The sequence below is a fragment of the Hypanus sabinus genome, chromosome 6 (assembly GCF_030144855.1).
Source record: "Hypanus sabinus isolate sHypSab1 chromosome 6, sHypSab1.hap1, whole genome shotgun sequence".
NCBI lineage: Eukaryota > Metazoa > Chordata > Chondrichthyes > Myliobatiformes > Dasyatidae > Hypanus > Hypanus sabinus.
Window position 1 is genome coordinate 96,981,553 of NC_082711.1, and position 19,142 is coordinate 97,000,694.

Below are 19,142 nucleotides of genomic sequence, written 5' to 3' on the forward strand. Positions count from 1 at the left end.
TGCCTAAAATTTCATGTGAACAATTTGTGTATACAGGTGACACCAAACAGATGATGGCCAAGGATATGTATTGTATAGTACGTACAATTAATTAGACAATAGTATGGTAACAGTAATTACAGAACAGAATATAAAACCAGATGTGTATAGCCCTAATGTGATCTTTAAACCACTAATGAATGGAGTGGACATTTTAGAGTTAGTAACTGCTGCTCAGATTGAAGAGTTCAGTGAATGCTCATGATAGAGTGAAGAACCATTTAATTTTGTAAACCTACATTGATGGTGTGGGTTTATTACTGTTTTTAGATGAGTAGTGAGGGATTTCCAATGTAGATGTGGCTTAAGGTACAGAATATACCATACTGTATCCCTCTTACTCTGTTGTATCAGATGTCACCATTAGTTGAAAAGCTTCTGCTATAAAGATTGCTCTACCTCTCAAAGCAAGCAGCAATATAAAGTGCCTACAGATACCCCAGAGGGCATGCATTAAAGGTGAGGGGGTGTAGGTTCAAAGCAGACGTGAGGGGTAAGTTTTTATACTCAGAGGGAGGTGGATGCCTGGTAGAGAGAGAGGCAAACACATTAGAGGCTTTTAAGAGACGTTCAGATAGACACATGAATATGAGGAAGATGGAGGGATATGGACATTGCGCAGGTAGGAGGGATGAGTTTTTGAGGTTTTTTTAATTTACTTTTTAACTGGTTCAACACAACCTTGTGGGCTGAAGGGTCTGTTCCTGTACTGTGTTCATTGTTTGCATTTAATGCTATATAAACAAAAGGAGTATTTAGGGAGAGGTTTGACACTATGGAAATCGATGCTTGGATCAGCATTTTGGCTGAGATATAAATTCTTGTGATATTAATTCTCTTCCTGTTTCCTTGTGTGCATTAAAGACTTCTTACCAAAGATGTTTACTAATTGGGATAGAAATGAAATTCAATTGCAATTTATGCTTTGAAATTCCCAGAGTTTGATTTTTTTTTCTCTCGCCAGATTTATTCCTGTTTCCCTCCTGACGCTGCTGATTGCTTACTGGAATACATTTCCTTCTGTAACAATTGGCTTGCATCATTTCCCTAACACTGAGTATCAGTCGGCTGTGGGGCCATCAATCTTCTGTGTTGTGCCCCTGGTGTTTGCACATGTGCATTTCCAGCTGTAGTCACTGGCTAATGACCAGGAATGGGAGCTCAGAATAATTTTCCCATCCCTGACTTTAAAGCACAATATCTCTGGTGCTAGAGTGACCCTCCTGAAGTCCAGCTGAGATCCAACATTGGAGATCATCTCAGTGACTAAATCTGGAAGCCTCCTAGTCTCTATTGGAGTCATATAGTCTTTGGCCCCTGGAAACTGCGCTGTCATGTAAACATCTTTCATACACTCTTCCTACAGTGACTGTTCTCTCATTAACTTCTCCCATATTCTTCCACTCAGCTACACACAAGGGACAATTTACAGTGGCCAACTACTCTACCAGCCCACACATCTTTAGAATGTGGGAGCAAACCAGAACAGTTAGGGGTAACCCACATACTCACAGGGAGAAGCTGCCAACTTCACACGGACAGCATCAGAGAGCAGACTGTAACATGGGTCACAGGAGCTGTGAGACAGCTACACTGCTCTCTGGTGTGTCATCCTCCTTGTCTAACTGCATCCTGAACACATTAGAACATTACACAGGGTCTCGGCCTAGAACATCGACGTTTCCATGGATGCTGCCTGACCTGCTGAACTTCTCCACCGTCTTGTGTGTGTGTTGCTTTGGATTTCCAGCGTCTGCAGAGTCTGTCATGTTTGTCATCTCTAGTTTATCTTCTTAGCAGTTGATATTGATATTTTATCAGAATTGAAAAAAGTGGGTACAATAGGCACAAGAAAGACTGCAGACGCTCGAAATCTGGAGCAACACACAAAAAGTGCTGGAGCATCTTAGTAGCTGACATTTCAAGCCATGATTCTTCTTCAGGACTGGAAAGAAAGAAAATGGAGGCCAGAATAAAAGTGGATGGTGGGGGATGGGTGGCTAGTGGGATGCAGCATGGTCAGAGGTGAATCCAGATGAGAGGAGGAAGATGAATTGGTGAGGGTGGGGGGAGGTGAAGTGGGAATGATATGAGGAGCAAGGGTTTGATAGTTGAAAAGGGAGAAGCTTTGAGAAAGTGGACGCTGATAGGAGAGAACAGTGGACTATGGGGTAAAGGGAAGGAGGTGGGTAACCAGGGAAAGGAAGGTGTGCGTGTTAAGCAGGTCATGAGGACAGAGGGGAGGGGAAAGAGAAGGTGCAAGGTATAAGGGAAAACAGATGTGTGGGGGGAGAGGTGGAACAAAGCAGAGTGGTTACAGGAAATTAGAGAAATTCATGTTGCCACTACTGAAACAATAAGTGTGTTTTAAGTTGCAGGGACAGGAGACGGGTAGAGGGGATACAGGGAGTATCTGTAATAGCACACAGAGCAGGAGAAGCAAAATGACACAACCACAACTGTTACTATCCAAGAGAGAGAGGTGAGTGCTGATCTCTCTGGAAAAGGTGTACATGAAAAGCAGTAAACAATGCCAGCTCTGTGAGAAGCAAAATATTACAGTAAGAACGTTATACATTCTCCCCATGAGCGCGTGGGTTTGCTCCGGTTTCCTCTCAACAGTCCAAAGACCTACTGGTTGATAGATTAATTGGTCATTGTAAATTGCCCCATCATTAGGCTATGATTAAATCGGGGGACTGCTGGGTGAGCAGCTCAAAGGGCTGAAAAGTCCTACTCCAGGTCGCATCTCAGTCAATCAACAAGTAAACAAACAAACAAGCAGATGAATTGAATAAATAAAAGTGAAATATAAGAGGATCCTGTGTATACTCATTGTTAGAGAAGTTGCCTCACAGTTTCAAGGACAAGGTTCGATCCTGAGCTCAGTTGTTGTCTGTGCCAAGTTTACACATTCCCTCCACGACCATTTGGTTTTTTGTGTAAGTGCTCCAGTTTCCTGTGAGGACATGTCTGAGTAGAACTGAATAATAGGCTGTTCCATGTCTCCTACAAAGGGAAAGGCATAGCTCGAGCCCATGTGAGTTCTCCTGGCCAACAGGTTAATTTAGGGAAACTGAGTGGAGGCAAAGCTCCAGCTGTTCGTTGTAAGAAAGTGTTCAGTAAGTGAAGGAGAGTGACAGAGGAAGGGAATGTTTGGATGTAACACATTTAGTTGTCTCAATTGTCCGCACAACTTTACAGCCGTACTGTAAAATGGGCTCATTTATCATCACATTCAAACCTTACCATACATAGCTTTCTCCCAGTTTTCTGCTAATATTTTTGTCATTTGTGTAAAATATGCCTTTAAAAATACAGTGGGGAAAAATGAACTTCTAAATCAGAAAGTTATAGTCTAAGATGTCTGAAAGAGTATACTCCCTTTGAAATGACAAGTATGTCCGTATAAGGGGAAGCTTTCCTGGGTCTGCATCCAAAAGCATTAGTTAAAATCAGTTCAGTGATCATCAATAAATCGGGCAGGTCAAGCAGTATTCCTGTAATCCAATGCGCTTTACTTCCGCTCAAATTAAATGAAAGAAAATCCAGGTGATTCCTTTTCAGGCAGCTGTTTTCATTGCTTGGATTTCAGATATTCACCGTTCTTGGGCATAAACTGATATAATTTTCCCTATCTTAACTCTAAATTAAGAAGAAGCTACTGAGAAGAACTCAAAAATATTAAGGAATCAATGCTTTTATTTCAATGACTTATTCAATTTAAATGGATAACTGTAATGTTAATCTTTAAAAAAGTGTTTTTTATTGTTCCAAACATAATCTTAACCATAAAACTTTACAACCATATGCAAAACCCAAATTACATTACTGACAAAGTCTTTAAATTTGACTGTTAAAATAAAAACCGACATTATGTATCTGAAGAAGTACCAGAGGGTTTCTCCAAATGTTGTGGTCAACATTCCTCTCCTCACCAGCACTGCCAAATAAAATGGTCCTGCTGGCTATTTAGTCATTACTCATTGTGCAGCTAGCCGCTGTGTTTACCAAACAACAGGAGTCAATTGATTCAAAAAACACTGATTCACAGTGTGATATATGTTAAGATATTTTCGTGGTGTGGATGGCAATTAAATTATTTATTTTGCTTATAAGCAAATATTTTATTCTCAAGTCCATTTCAAACATGGAATGCAGCAAGACTTCCTAAGTGACTTGGGATTGGCCTTAACCCCTTAGTTGCTTAGTTACGGTTTTTACTTATTTATTATTCTGTCATGGAATTGAAGTTATATCCCAAGGAAAGTACTTAAAAGATTACTTTTCCCAAGCCATACTAATAGTGCAAATATAGTTTTTAAGTCAGTGCAGATTTTTACACAATGTGGTATTGTCAATTTAATTCAAACAAATTTAAAAGTGAAGTTGTAAGTTACCTTAGAGATTTTCCCATTTGTTTTCCCAGATTGGTACTTTGTTATTTTAGTTTCTGCCCCATTTTCATTGCTTGTTCACTTTACAGGAGTGCTGCGATCGACTTTTTATCTGATATGTTTAATACAATTGAGCTAAGTATTTTAAAGTGACTGCAGGATAGTTTATGAAGCAGTGAGGACATTATTCAGTTTCACAAGTATTTCCATTTACAAGCGAAGGGACTGGAAGAATGAATAAAATAAACAGCCTTATCTATTCAAAAAATTGAGAAGGAAATCTGTAGAAAAAATCAATGAAAGCAAGTATTAAGTAGTAGTGATTTTAACTTTTACATAATCATTACCAAAATTATTTCACCTGAATACAGATGCTTTATTTAGAGGTGTTAAATATTTCATTATTCCTGCACATTTTGAAAGAGATGATTTGCCAGAATGCTCAGAAAAAAATATTTTATGTTTTTTTTTAAACTTTACCAATATAAATCCTAAGGAACTACTGAATTTAAATTTTACAACCTTTCACTCCATGGGATAAACTGTAAAGTCCTCTCAAAATATCTTCTGCCAGCAATATATCTGCTTTATTATTTTGTATCTAGGATTGAATCTTCCAACCAAACAACTGGTCATTGTTAGTTTTATTTGAGTTTGATTCTCAGTGCATTAAAGAACTTGGCATTTTGAAAAACGTGAAATGAATATCACATTGGAGATTCAGTATAAAGGAGAAGGAAACATCTTCAGGAGAATTCCAAAATTCCAATGCTCGCATCACCATCTGTTCTTCTGATTTACTGCGCAAAAGACTACCATTCTTACAATGTGGAGCCTTCAGAATGTAATTTTTTTCACAAATTTAGATGATTTAAAAAAAACACTCTACTTTGAAAGTTTATTTTCAAGAATCCCCCTTATTTCCCAGTATTATTGCTTTCTTATGATCTTAAGTGAGATGGGACCATGCAGTTAATTTTGCCAAATTTCAGAAATATAAATGTCACATAATAAATATAAAATCACTTTATCAAATGTGAAATCTCACTTATAGAGATGTAAGAAGTAGATCAGGAAGTGAGTATTAGGAATTTCTAGATTTATGCCATCAAATAATAAGCAGAAAATAATTACAGTGAGGCAATGTATAGTCGGTCAAGTAGTAAGGATATTGAACTGAAGGCTCTATGTTGAAGAAGCAAGGGATTATTTATACTTAGCAATTATGCAATAGAAGGATTTCTTTTTCAGTAAATATGCAAAAGAATAATTATGTTTTCAATCTTCTAACTGGCACTAAAACTTACAAATAATCCTTTTTATTATCTTCTGATTATCTGTTCAGCTCCAAATAAATCCATTCTATTTTGGGAAGTACATTGTATTTGGCTTCTTCAATCACACAAGATAAAGACAATGACGTGAAGGCAGAGCTGGTGATTGTTTTATTATTTGGCACCGACGGTGTCAGACAACTCACACTTGTGTTTCTTTTCCTCACTGAGCAATTTCAGCTATTAAAATAGTGACGCTGCTTTCAAAAACCTTGTGTGTGACTTTATATTCAAGATGTATATCTGAAATATACATCCGATAACGTAACTGATCAGACTAACAGAGGTCTTAACAGACATCTTTAATATCTCTATCCTCTGACCCTGCAGGCGGTCGCCATCATTCCAGTGCCAAAGAGAGCAACGGTAACTGACATAAATGATTACCTCTCAGTAGCAGTGACTTCAACAATCATGAAGCGCTTTGAGTAGCTGGGAATGGATCATATAAAATCCCACCTTCCAGCTACATTGGATCTTTCCAGTTCGCCTACCATTCAATCAGTCCTCTGATGATGTCATAGCCTCAGCCCTTCACTCTGTCCTGCCCCACCTAGAAAGCAATGCTTCATACTCCAGGGTGTTGTTCATCGACCTCATCATGGCAGTTAAGGTGATCATCCCCGGAGAGACTGGTTAATAACTATCGTCATTGGAACTCAACAACCCTCCGTAACTGGACCTTGGACTTCTTGACAGAAAGACCCCAGTCAGTCCGTGTTGGCAGCAACATCGCAAGCTCCATCATGCAGTGCTCCATTACTTGTGTGCTCAGCCCACTACTGTTCACATTGCTGACTCATGACTGCACTGTCAGATCCAACTCAAACCATATCATCAAGTTCACTGATGATACTACTGTGACTGGCCTCCTCAGCAGCAATGATGATTTGGCATACAGAAAGGAGGTAGCGAGACTTGTCAAATGGGAACAACCACCTGAGTCTCAAGGTGGACAAAAGAAAACAGATGATTGTGGACTTTAAGGAAAGCACAGCTCGACCGCTCTCCATTGCACATCAATGGCTCTGCTGTAGAGGGAGTGAAGAGCACAAAATTCCTTGGTGTGCACATAGTGGACAATCTAACTTTCTGACTAGTCAAGAAGGCATAGTGGCATTTACACTTTCTGAGGAGACTCAGATGTGCAAGGCTCCCTGGCCCCATTCTAACAACTTTCTACGGAAGTACTATCAAAAGTGTCCTGTCTGCCTGTATCATTGTGTGGTGTGGAAACTGCAAGGCATCAGACCTCAACACCCTACTGAAGATAATTAAAAACCACCGAGAGGATCATTGGGGTCTCCCTCCCCTTTATTTGTGACATTTACTAAGAGAATTGCAGAGGAAGGGCCTAAACCATTGTTGAGGATCCCTACCACCCATCCCACAATCTCTTTGACCCATTACTGTCAGGAAGGAGGTACAGAAGCATCAGGACTATGACTGCCAGACTGGGTAACAGCCTCTTCCCTAAGGCTGTGAGACATACAAATACCCTGCCATCACTGAGGTCCCATCATTAGGACAGCGAGCTGTTTACTGTCGACTGTACTGTTTACTGTTTACCTTTGCTTCCCACTGCATTAATTTTGAATTATATTTTATTAACACATTTATGGTAATACTTTGGTTTACGTGCTGTGTGTGATATATGTTTTGTGGGTGCTCCATGGTCCAGAGTACTGGTGTTTCATTTGACTGTGCATAAATACAGTCAGATGACAATTACCCTGAAATTAAACTTGAACTTGATATATTCCTTAGTATAGTCATTAACTTTATTAGACAAAGACATCAATAGTTCATTTATCTGTAAAAATAATAAATGAGTGTATGCATTTGTACTTGTGTTTGACTCTGTGTGTCTGTTTATGTATGTGCTGTTTGTGTGTGTGTGTGTGTACATAGATTTATGCTTTAAGTAGAAAAAATCTATGCTAGTCTGACTGTGTGTGTGTGTGTGAGTGTGTGTGTGTGTGTGTGTGTGTGTGTGTGTGTGTGTGTGTGTATGTGGGTGTGATATTGTCAAAAAGGGGTGGAGATGATAGATGGTTGCTGAATCAGAGTGATCATAGATGAAAACATCTGCAATATGCTTTATTAATCTCGGTCATCTCTGGAGATCCAGCACTTTGGTGGAAACCTGCCGATAGAGTAGCATTGTGAAAATATACCCTGTCAGATCAGGACATGGGCTGGTCAGATTCCAATACCCAATGAGCATTCTCAATATTGAACCATTATGTCAACACAAGATCACTCCAACCTTCAAGCTTGCTCTGCCATTTATTAAAATCACAATTGCAATTCAATTCTACATGCCCATCTACCTGCAGTAGCCTTCACCCATAGCTTACCAGGAGTCTATCTGTCTCTACCTGAAAAAAAAATTATGTGGCTCTTTTTCCACTGCACTTTGAAGAAGAGTTCCAAAGATGAAGACACAAGAGATTGCAGATGCTGTTGCTGTGGCAGAGTCAAAAGACTGATCCTCTGAATAAAAGACTTCATCTCATCACTTAAATGGACAAACTATGTTTTTAATCAGTAAAACGTAGTCCAAGTTCTCCCACAAGAGAAAACATCCTTTTCACATCAAGATCACTCAGGAGTTCATGTGTTTCAATAAAGTCCCTTCTCCTGTTTCTAGAGATCAACTGATGCAAGAATAATCTGGTCAGCCTTTCCTCATCTACTCTACTTACATAGCCTCCACTTGTACTTAATCAATCAAGACATTTACTCTAGATTGTGAGCATTTCTTTGTAATGTTTATTTCAAAATCAAATTGGACTTATTAATATTAAACAAGTTTACTAAGGACAAGACCTAATAAATTAGTTTATCTTTTGAGGAAGTCATATATTATCCAGTTATTTTAATTATACTCTTCTTCATTTCTCAGTTTGTTATCTAATAAATATTCAATATTTTAATTCTAAAAGGTATGGTTGTATTTTCTCAGCACAGGCTGCTGCTGCTCAAACTTGCAGCTTCTAGACACAAATTAAAGAAGTAGATATATGTTCTAACCTATGGACAATGGTTTCTGTAGAAAAAAAAATCTGGGACAGATTGTTGGTGATGCAAGTAGGCTAACCTGGAAAGAAAAGGGTGAAACAACAGCACAGATATTAGAGCTGCTGCCTCACAGCTTCAGTAGCATATGGGCAGTCCTGACCTCCAGTGCTGACCATATAGAGTTTTTGACTTCTTCTGTGACTGTGTGAGTTTCACCCAGATATTCTGATTTCCTCCCAGTTCCCAAAGTCATTGTGGTTAATAGATCAATTGGCCTCCAGAGGCTTTGGGGAGAGCTGATAGGAATGTGGGCAGAATAAATGAATGGGATTAGTATTAAATTAATGTAAGTAAGTGTTTGATGGTTGCTACAGACTCACTGGGACTTCAGGTTATTTCCATGCTATATGACTCGGTGTCTCTAAATAATATTTATCTTGAGAACATCACAAAGAAATTAATCAGATCTTGAGATGCCAATTAATAACAATGCCAGAATTAATGCTGAGCATTAGGAAAATGATTTTACAGTGGGATAATCTGGTTACTATTTATTTTAGAGTATAATTTACTATTCTTTATTAATATTGATAAAGCATGATGATAAGGTGTGATTTTATGGCTATACTTAAACCGCCTCGGTGAAAAATTAAAATATAAAGAACACAATTCTTAATTTCTTATGATCCTTGGCATTTCTCATTTCAGTTTTCAATACCTTACATAGATCATTTTTTCTTACACCTATATTTTAAAAAGATTTCAAGAAACAAGAATCTATAACCTTTAAATATAAATGACAAAGTAACAGTAATGACAATCATTGTAATAGCCTGACGATATCAATTAATAAACAAAGACATTGTGCAATCGTTTGTGTTGTAATTTAATGTTCGATACTGCTCAAACTGAAATCACAGGTTGTAGTGAAACATTGTTTTAACCATTGTTTTCTGCTCTATAAAATACTGCAGACTCTGCGTAATGCTTGAAACACACCGCTTGCTTAGCAGCTTAGTTAAAATTCCAGATGGCATTGCCACCTAAAGTCTTTTCAACAGACTCCTGATTTGTAGAGGAGACCATTGTCAGAATGTTTCCAGTAAAAACTGACGATTAATCATGAAGCTATTCTTGAGTTATTCTACTTTTGTTCTTGACAACATCCAGGAAAAATGCAAACAACATATGAATGATTATATTTAATTTGAACTCCAATTAAATTCAAGATACGTCCAAGATGAAATGACTTAATGGGATAGATGATGAAATCATTACACATTCGTAAGCCTGACTCAAAGAGAGCCAAGCTATGAGCTTGTTCAGGTCTGCTCCAATTAGCCAATTAAAGCTGTAACAATCTCATTTCCATCAAATATTTAGAAAATATAAAATTTATCTGTGCATTTGTTGGAATAGTGTGAAAATAATTTGTGTGTAGAAGGTAATATTGAGGATGGACTGTGGAGTTTATGTGGTGCCTTTTGAGGCATAGAAGTGCCACTTTATCAGGTAAATGGTATGAAGATCCACTTTATTTTTGCAGTAGAAAGCAGCATTTAAATTACCTTCATTTACTACACGGTAAATACTATCAGGAGTTATATTACTAGCTCTACTTTTATTCATTCGTGTAACTTTCTAAAGATAATTGTATTTTTAACTGCTCTCATTGCAATTCTGTAAAATGTAAGGTGCTATGAGATTTTTGATGGCAAACTAAATAGTTCACTATTTTTAACTCTAGATTATGTTTAAATTATGTCTTGAGGATGACCTGTGTTGTAAAAGCAAAGCAGAGTAATTTCATTACTATTTCAGCAATACAATAGAAATCATTCAAGGATTAAAATGAGTCTCAACAGTGAATCATTTTTGTACTTTAAATTTCATAAGAATACAATCATTTTAAACTGCTTAAGTGTTATTTAAGAGAAAAAAATTAATATTTATCTAAAAGTTATCAAAATGGGTTACATTGCATTATGTATTATATTCAATAAATGGTGTGACTTTTGAGATATATTCATTTTTATATAATGTACTTTTATTATTTTAATTTTACCATATTTTTCATTTAATCCTAAATATACAGATTACTAGATTTTTTTTAAGTATTAATGCATGTTGTAGAAAAAGCTAAGAAAATTGGTATAAAACCTAGGACCAAAAAATCACAGTAAGTCATTATTTAGTTAACGAAATAGAAAATGCTGGAAATGTGCAGCAAGTCAGTCGGAACATTGGAATGTGAAACAAGGGTTAACATTTCAGCTTGATCTTTCAATAGAACTGATGAAATCTATTATGAGATTATGTTAATGAAACACATTCACTTTGAGCATTTGAAGAAAATTGATATGATACTGTGTATTTATATTGGTACACTATAGGTACTCTGGGTCATCTTCAAACTTTCTTTTTAAGAAACTGTAAGAGATCTAGTGGTGTACCATTTTTAAAATTTAGCCATCACAGCTGTGTTTCTTATTCAATATTTTAACCTCCCCCCATATGCCACCTTGTCTAAATAAGCTTCTAAAAATCTATTTGAATACACAATACTTCCCAATATGTTGCAGCCAAAGGGTTAAAACATTTTGAGCAGTTTTGCTAGAATGATTTCTAGCCTCTCATTCCTTTACAACAGTAATTTAGCTGAAAGCGTGTGAGCTTGATTTAAGAGGTGACAAAGATCAAGGAGTAGGACTTAAGTATATTCCATGGTTTATGTATAGCTAGAGGAGTTGTGAGTAATAAGGATAATTTTAATAGGGATTTTGTTATATATCATGAATATTTACTTTTTATTAAATATTTACTTTTCTATTTATGAACGAGTAGCTGTAGGTATTTGACAACAGACTAAATTAAAATCTGCAAAACTTCTTTTTTTACTTTATTCGGTGTTTTTTACTTACCAGCAATTTATAGTTTGCACTCTATTCATACATGTACCACTTTCATTACCACTTCACAACACAATCAAGGAAACTACGGATGTATAAACAGTGGGGTGTTAATTTCTAAGATCAAACTTTATAGCAAATAATGTTCACCTCCTGCTCAGAGTCTTGTGTGGGTTACAATTTGGGAAATTCACCTCAGGCTGGCATAAATATATTCTTAATCCTAATCTCGTGTAAAATTAGTTCAAGATCTGACACAGTCATATATCAATGCAAATAAACTAATGGGTGTGCATGATATGATGGGGATATGGCTTTCATTCCAAGATCTGAGAGAAGAGTCATCCAATTGTTTTTTTTTAATAACACGTCTAAGTAAGTACAATAGTAGAATAAGTACTTAGCTTGAATTTTTTAAGGAAATTGTCTTAATGAATGGAAGAAGAAAATCAACAAGTCATATATTTACCATGTGAAGTGGCAAAAGTAATGTTTTTTGACAAAAACTACATTATTCCAACACAGATTATAGCCTCCCATTCCACGTGTGTATAATAGGGAAAAAATTCTAATAACTATACAGAGAAATACTATTCCTTTAAAATCACCTGATCTCTTTCCTGCCACAATCTGACTGGATAATTACATTTCTCTTTTTTTAAACACAGACACATCAAATTAAGAAGAAATGGAATTAAAATAACACGTAGAACTTTGTATAATTAAAATATAAAAAAAATGAAAAATGGAGTCATGGATGGAGATGATTACTTAGAGAAAAGTCACATATTGCTACCTAATGCAACCCGTCTCTCCAATCATAACGGTAGACTTAAATAGCTTCATGCACATCAATCTAGAATTGGCTTGCCTTGTTTGATTTCAGTACAATATGGCATGTTAAGAGAAATGAGTTGGTAAACTTGAGACCAAGGTTGACATTTCTGCCACATATTAAAACTCTTATAATTTCAGTAAAGGTTAATTGATTGTTACACTTATCAGTCCTCTATCTTTGTCCGTCCATGCTGGAATTCAGAAAAATATGCATTTTTCTGCCTCTGTTGAATTTCTGAAAATATTTGAAATCAATAGGTATCTTACCTGTCTCTCAGTGAGGTCCAAATTTACTGCTATCTCATATCTTCGCAGTCTGGTCAGATAATTGTGATGAGCAAATTCAGCTTCCAATTCTCTAATCTGTTCTTTGGTAAAGGCTGTTCTTTCTTTCCTTGGTTTGCTGTTCACTTCTCCCTTGTAACTGCTGTCTTGTGTCTCTACAGCCAGGACAATAAGAGGTACAATTTAGATTCCTGATAATCGCTTCAGCAACAAATCTAAACTTACTTTTAAAAAGACCCTGTCTTATTAAAATGCTTCACATAACCCTTAGGATATTCCAGAAATGTTAAAGCTAATGGTGTTATTTTGATGCGTACCAAAGACTGTGTTGTAGGAAATATAACCACCCAATTGTCTGTGTAAGTGTATTATAAACAGCAAAATGAAAATGTCTAAGTAATTACTCTATTGGTGATGTTAAGTGAAAGATAAACATTGTCTAATTATCATGAAGAACTTCCTCAACTTTGTCCCAGATAAGGCAATGCAGTGTTTAACAGCTGTATGAAATGCAGATCCGACTTCATTTTCAGAAGTACTAGTGTCTGGCCCCCTACATTTCTTGAGTATTATACTGTAATATATTGTAATTAAATATATATGCACCAGTATTTCAACACTAAAAATGGATAATCAACGTTGATTGTATAAAATGTTAAAACATCTTGCGAGAACCTTTTTAAAAGCAAAGCCCTGGACCAAGTATACATATGAAATATTTGTAGCTGATTGTTCATAATTGCTCTTTATCTGTGAATTTTTCACTTAAGAGCATGTATTGCCGTTTGACTTGAAAGTTATTGCCAAGAAAAGTACTTCCTTTCACTATAATTACTACCCAATGCTATTGGCACACCCACAAATTAATAATGAAATCCTCTATGATTAAAATACATATCTCACCAGATCTCTTGGATCAAGAAATCTGCAAATCTGTATGAGCTTCCAGCACAGTATCAGAATTACCATTGTTAGGCATTGGTAAGTCATTGCAAGACTTTAACAAAGTAATTCTTACCTGTCAACCAAAATCACATTTACCACAAATAGATATAAAATCAGATCTTTTCAAACTAAATCAATTTTTTCAAATCATATCAAAATAAATTATTGTTCAAAATATTTTAATAAATATTATATCCTCAATGAATCTATACAATATTTGCATGCTGTATGTTTGTAATGTGAATTGGATGGTTTATTTTAGGATCCATAGATTAACCTTTTTAGGATGTTCCTCCGAAATATCATATTAATTTTTCTAAATATATATTGATTATTTAACATGTCACAAAAGAATTATAATAATCCAGATAATCCACTTGATTCTTATTACCTTTATTTAATTGAACAATTAATTAGAAGAGTAGGGTAATGGAAATAGGGCACAGAAATAAACCCTTATCGCTCATGGCCAAGGCAGTCATTGATGCATTCATTGACTGCTTTCAAAACAGACAACAAAGACAAAATAGGACATCACAAATTTCCAGATATCATTGAGATAAAAGGTTCTTGCTAAAAGGAATATGGATATTTAAGCTTTAAATAAACTTCTGTTATATTTAGCATTGTGTGTTGTTGCATTCGCTAGTAAACATGTACTATCAACATCGCATTAAAGTTATAGCCTGATTTATAAACTAAATTTTATTTAAATAATATAATGAATTAAAAGTAATTTTAGTTTGAGAATTTGCAAACGAAACTTGGACATGATTTTAATGACTTGCATTTAGTGACTGCCTTACACTACACTGAATTATTTTGCAGAATTTCGCAAATTATTTACATCTTCTCGGTCTCTTAAGTTTCTGATTCTATTTACTTAGCACTGAGTGGACTTCAGGAAGGCGATCTCCAAGAGACTGAGGTAATTACTGAGACAAGAGCAGCTTCTCCACGTCTCCCTCCAACTGAAAACCTGCGTCTTTGTTTACATCGCGAAAGGAATACAAATAATCCGAGGAGCGAAACGGAGCCGACGGCAGGTGTAAAAACACCCCATAAAGCCCGCGCCTTTGCAACTTCAACTTTCAGTTTCTGCACTGAAACTGAAAAGGACTTTTATATTTCCTGCTTATGCTCTATTCATGTAAGGTTCGGTGATGAATGTGGGAATCAGAGGAAATGTAGCCCATTAACCGACGATAGATTTATGTTACAAAGTAAATCTCAGTAATTTTTGGCATAAACCTCGAGGAGAATTGTTTCTATGAAGAGGGTATATTGTGTTCCGCGTGTTCCGTCTCCTTTGATCTAGCACTTCCAGTTACATATAAAAATAATCTTTTTTTACTTTTTCCCAGTTAAGGCTATAAAAGACATAGCAATCTTCTCCACTAGAAAGTAAAAAGGAGGGGTATCTGTTATATATTTAAAATATTTTATTTGCTTTTAGTGAAACTCAAGCACTTCAGTGTAAGAAGTCTATTCCTAATATCCATGATTCCTTATTTACAGCTTGATTGGGTATCCCGCGAAGTGACCATTTGGGTCATAAATATTATTAACTATTAAACTTCTTCACTAGAATTGTCTACGCCGGTTAGAATTGATGAAGATGATGAAACCAGGAAAGACTGCACCTTGTAACGCCCGGAAACGAATCTGCAGGAACATACATGGAGGTTATCGAACAGAATCAGGGCATGAATTGAAATGGGACGTTTAAGAAGTTATTATTTCTAAAGGTATCTTCGTGTAAATTTATTGCAAATTGGAGTTGACTGCGTTAAAATGCAGCAATGTTGACGGGAATAAAATCTCAAGTCCCAAACCCTGCATTTCGGTGTATATGAAACTGATTGTACTCAGATCGGTTCAGTTTCAAGTGCACGTGAAACAAGTACCAATATCTTGGATTTTAATTTCACTTGATTGAAAAGCGACACGGTGGCTGAATCGCGGAATTAGTTTAAAAATCCCTTCGCAGTTTACTTGGTTAGGTTCACTGCCTGAGATTCGGCAGCCTCACTCGCTGAAAGTACTTTCTCGCCGCTCGGCAAGTAACCGAAGGACAATACTTAACGCTGAATTTGTTTTGAGGGACAAATTGTGTTAATCCGCAGTTAAAACGCTGCTTCATTTGCCACAGAACTCTGCTGCGGAGAGAGAAGCTGGTAGTAATCACATTTTGCAAATTAACCCCAAAACTAATCTCCGAGAAAACAAAATCAAATTTTGGATTGATAATGGCCATTAGTTGGTGGGACCAATCCGATGAATCAGTATTTGCACGATTTTATTCCAAACAAAGGATCAATTGACTTTGAAGAATCTGTGTGTTCTGGGTCTGCAGATCTCTGGTCAGAAATAGTTGGATTGCACGGTGCATCGATGGTTGCGGGTTTGACCTGTTGTCCCATGTCCCCGATTCGGACGCTTCCTTACCTGAGCCATCGCTTTTCCTCTTGGGGGTCCTTTTCTCCGACTCCACGGGGGTGTCCGGCGGCCTCACGTAATCCCCAGGAACACTAGATGCCGCGTTGGGGTTGTTGGCAGTCAAGCCGGGGTTGCAGTCCACCAAGTTTTGAGGATTCGACCCTAGATCGGGGGGGGCCGACTCCGGTTGGACACAGAGAGCGTGCCTGGCCAGGGGAGGGGGCGAGGAGATCTGGGGGATGTGCCAGGTAGCTTGGGCAGCTGATTGTTGTTGCTGCTGCTGGTGACCTCGGTGGTGATGATGTAGGTGATGATGATGACGCTGAGCTGTAAACATGTTTTCTTCATTAGGAAATCCAGCTATGATACAAGAAGAAGACAGGTCTGGAAAAGCCACATGGTCTGATCTTCCGTTAAGTGCTAGTGGAGACTGAGAGAAGTGGTGCAGACTCTGGGCTGGGGTATGTGAGCTGCGCAGGCAGCTGAATATTGTATGATCCATGGTAGCAGGGTTTCAAATTCCAAAAGGCTGGAATTATATCCAAAGCACCTTCGATTTCAAAGTAAACAGCTTCCAAAAATGCAAGGGTCTTTAAAGGCGATCAGGATCAATCGCTCTTAAACAGCCGGTGATCTCAGAGTAAACACACACACGCACATATACACACACACACACATGCACACAAACACACACACACACCAGCTAACCCTGAATCTCGGATGACAAGTGAAGCCAATCGCACGTTGTCCCAGGAGCTAGTTTAAGGGGGAAATCGTGGAAGATATATAAATAGCTGGTAACGTGAGAGGGGGGCTGGATCTTAGGCGAGGTCTCAACCACATGTGAAGCTACCTCCAAAAAAAAACCAGCCCTATAAATCATGACAATTAACGACCGGAAATTCGCAGGCGCAGAGAAACAACTTTTCTCAAAGTTAAGGGGAAGCTTTCTTTTTTTTCCGCATCGCGATAAATTGTTTTGATTTGCTGCTGGTGAATTTAAAATGTAGTGCGTTTGCAGTTAACGGTTGAAGTGGAAGAGGAGGAGGGCTGTTTTATTTCCAAAAAATTTCTTGGCACCTCCAGGGTTTCAGATATCCAGAACGTTTGTACCTCGGGGGATGGAGGGAGGGGGCGGAGGGGGTTCGGAGAAACCTGCGGCTGTCAATCAGAGCCTCAGGAACTGGCTCGAGTTTGAATTCTGACTGCAGCTTTTATACCAGGGGTCTTCAAGGGATGAGTGAACAGCGTGAGCGTGTGTGTGTGAGAAGGGGAGGGCGTGCCCTGACATAATTCTCCATAAAGACAGAAAATTACAACTTCAGAAGATAGGATAAAATCTAAACCTATGAATTATGAACTAATTTTAATATCGTGCATGAGGAAAATCTGATTTCCCAGCCCAAAACTTTTTTTTTATTCGGCAACTCTGTCGTAACTTTATTTTGTTATTTAGATGGTTTTAATTGAATTTAAATTTAAATTTAAACCTAAGTGAAAACTTTCCGGTTTAATTATTTATTTTAATTAGTTTTCTAATGTTCATAATATTTTCGTTGAACCTCGTCTAAATCGAATTATGGAAAGTTGCTCAAATACGGCTAAATTCTAGGTAAATAAGTGTATTGTTAAATTAATATTAAACAAAATTTAGCGGTTGATACATTTAACTAATTGAATAAGATCTATTGTTTAAAATAACAATAAATAAGTACAACATGCAACAGGTACTTTAGATAAAATGGAAACAATATTTATATCCTTTACCGAACAGGAAAATTCTAGTGTAACTTTTTAACTTTGACATAATAAGGCTTTTCTCAGGTGTCTATCATTGCAGATGAAATACTTTAAACGAGCATCGAAATTCTTACTCTGTGATAAACTCCATGAAATACGCAAAATAGTTCTCTGAACTATTTGAAGCACATATTTAATATGCACATCAATAGTATATTCCAAAGTGTAGTTATAAATCGTAATAGCGACTGATTTGAAAGTAACGCCAGCGTATAGCACCCATAATAAGCACATGTTCAGTATACTGCATTGTGGAAGAATGCTCGCTATCGCTCCGTCAAGGTGCTGGCTCGATAATGTTGGTTTTTAAAAGTATGTAGGAGAATTAGAACTGATTCTTCTGATGGGCGAGTGCTTGATCCACCAACAGGATTATCACCATGGGCCATGATGCCCCGGTCGGTTCTTCTCTCCGTTCTGCTGAACTTCCCATTCGTGTTTCGGTCATATCGGTGCCGGAAACTTAATTCAATCGGAATAAGGGAGGGCAGCTGTGGAAAGTGTTCACCACAGACCGACAGGTAATGTACTCGTTCTCCAATTGAATGGAACGCAGCGTTTTGGGCATTTTAAGCTAAACTGAACGGAATAACAATTGCGGCAGTTCGATAATCATCTTCATACAATTATTTGAATAATATTTTTCACATGCACTTGAAGTCTCATCTTAACGCATACAACAGCGGACAAATTTCAAGGATAAATGTATATCTCATCTACTGCAAGGGTAGGTTTTCATCCATTCATTCCAAGCTGGTCATCTCTGCTAATCCCTGACCGACTAAATTTATTTTGACAATTTTAGTGAATGGTAAAACAGGCACGTAAAATAAACCCGCCCTAGCAACTGCCCGATGCTCACGGTGAAGTTACTCAAGCGGACCTCAGGTGTTTCCGCCTGTTGTTCGTTTCAATGTTTTTTTACGTGAAGTAAATATTATTAAACATACCGAACGATGCCTCGACTTCAGCAGCCTCTGTCTTACTGCCAGCAGAATCCTCGGTGCAGTTACTTTAATCAGCTAGTCTCGAACGGATTTTTACTCACGATTTTTGGAGGTTGAATTTAAACTGTTTTGTCACAGTATTGCTGCGGTAAATTTCCTGACGTTAAGCTTATTTACTTTCAAAGA

At 37.2% G+C, this 19,142-nt stretch overlaps 1 protein-coding gene across 1 annotated transcript in view; it reads right to left on the reverse strand.

The window, feature by feature from the left end:
- meox2a (mesenchyme homeobox 2a) overlaps positions 1 to 16,891 on the reverse strand; it is a 38,428-nt gene extending 21,537 nt beyond the window's left edge. Inside the window, exons 1-2 of the mRNA XM_059971353.1 lie at positions 16,219 to 16,891; positions 12,808 to 12,980 (exon numbers count right to left, since the gene is read on the reverse strand). Coding sequence (XP_059827336.1) covers positions 12,808 to 12,980; positions 16,219 to 16,711 — 666 coding nt within the window. The 5' untranslated portion in view covers positions 16,712 to 16,891. The remainder of the gene's footprint in view (positions 1 to 12,807; positions 12,981 to 16,218) is intronic.
- Between the last annotated feature and the right edge of the window lie 2,251 nt (positions 16,892 to 19,142).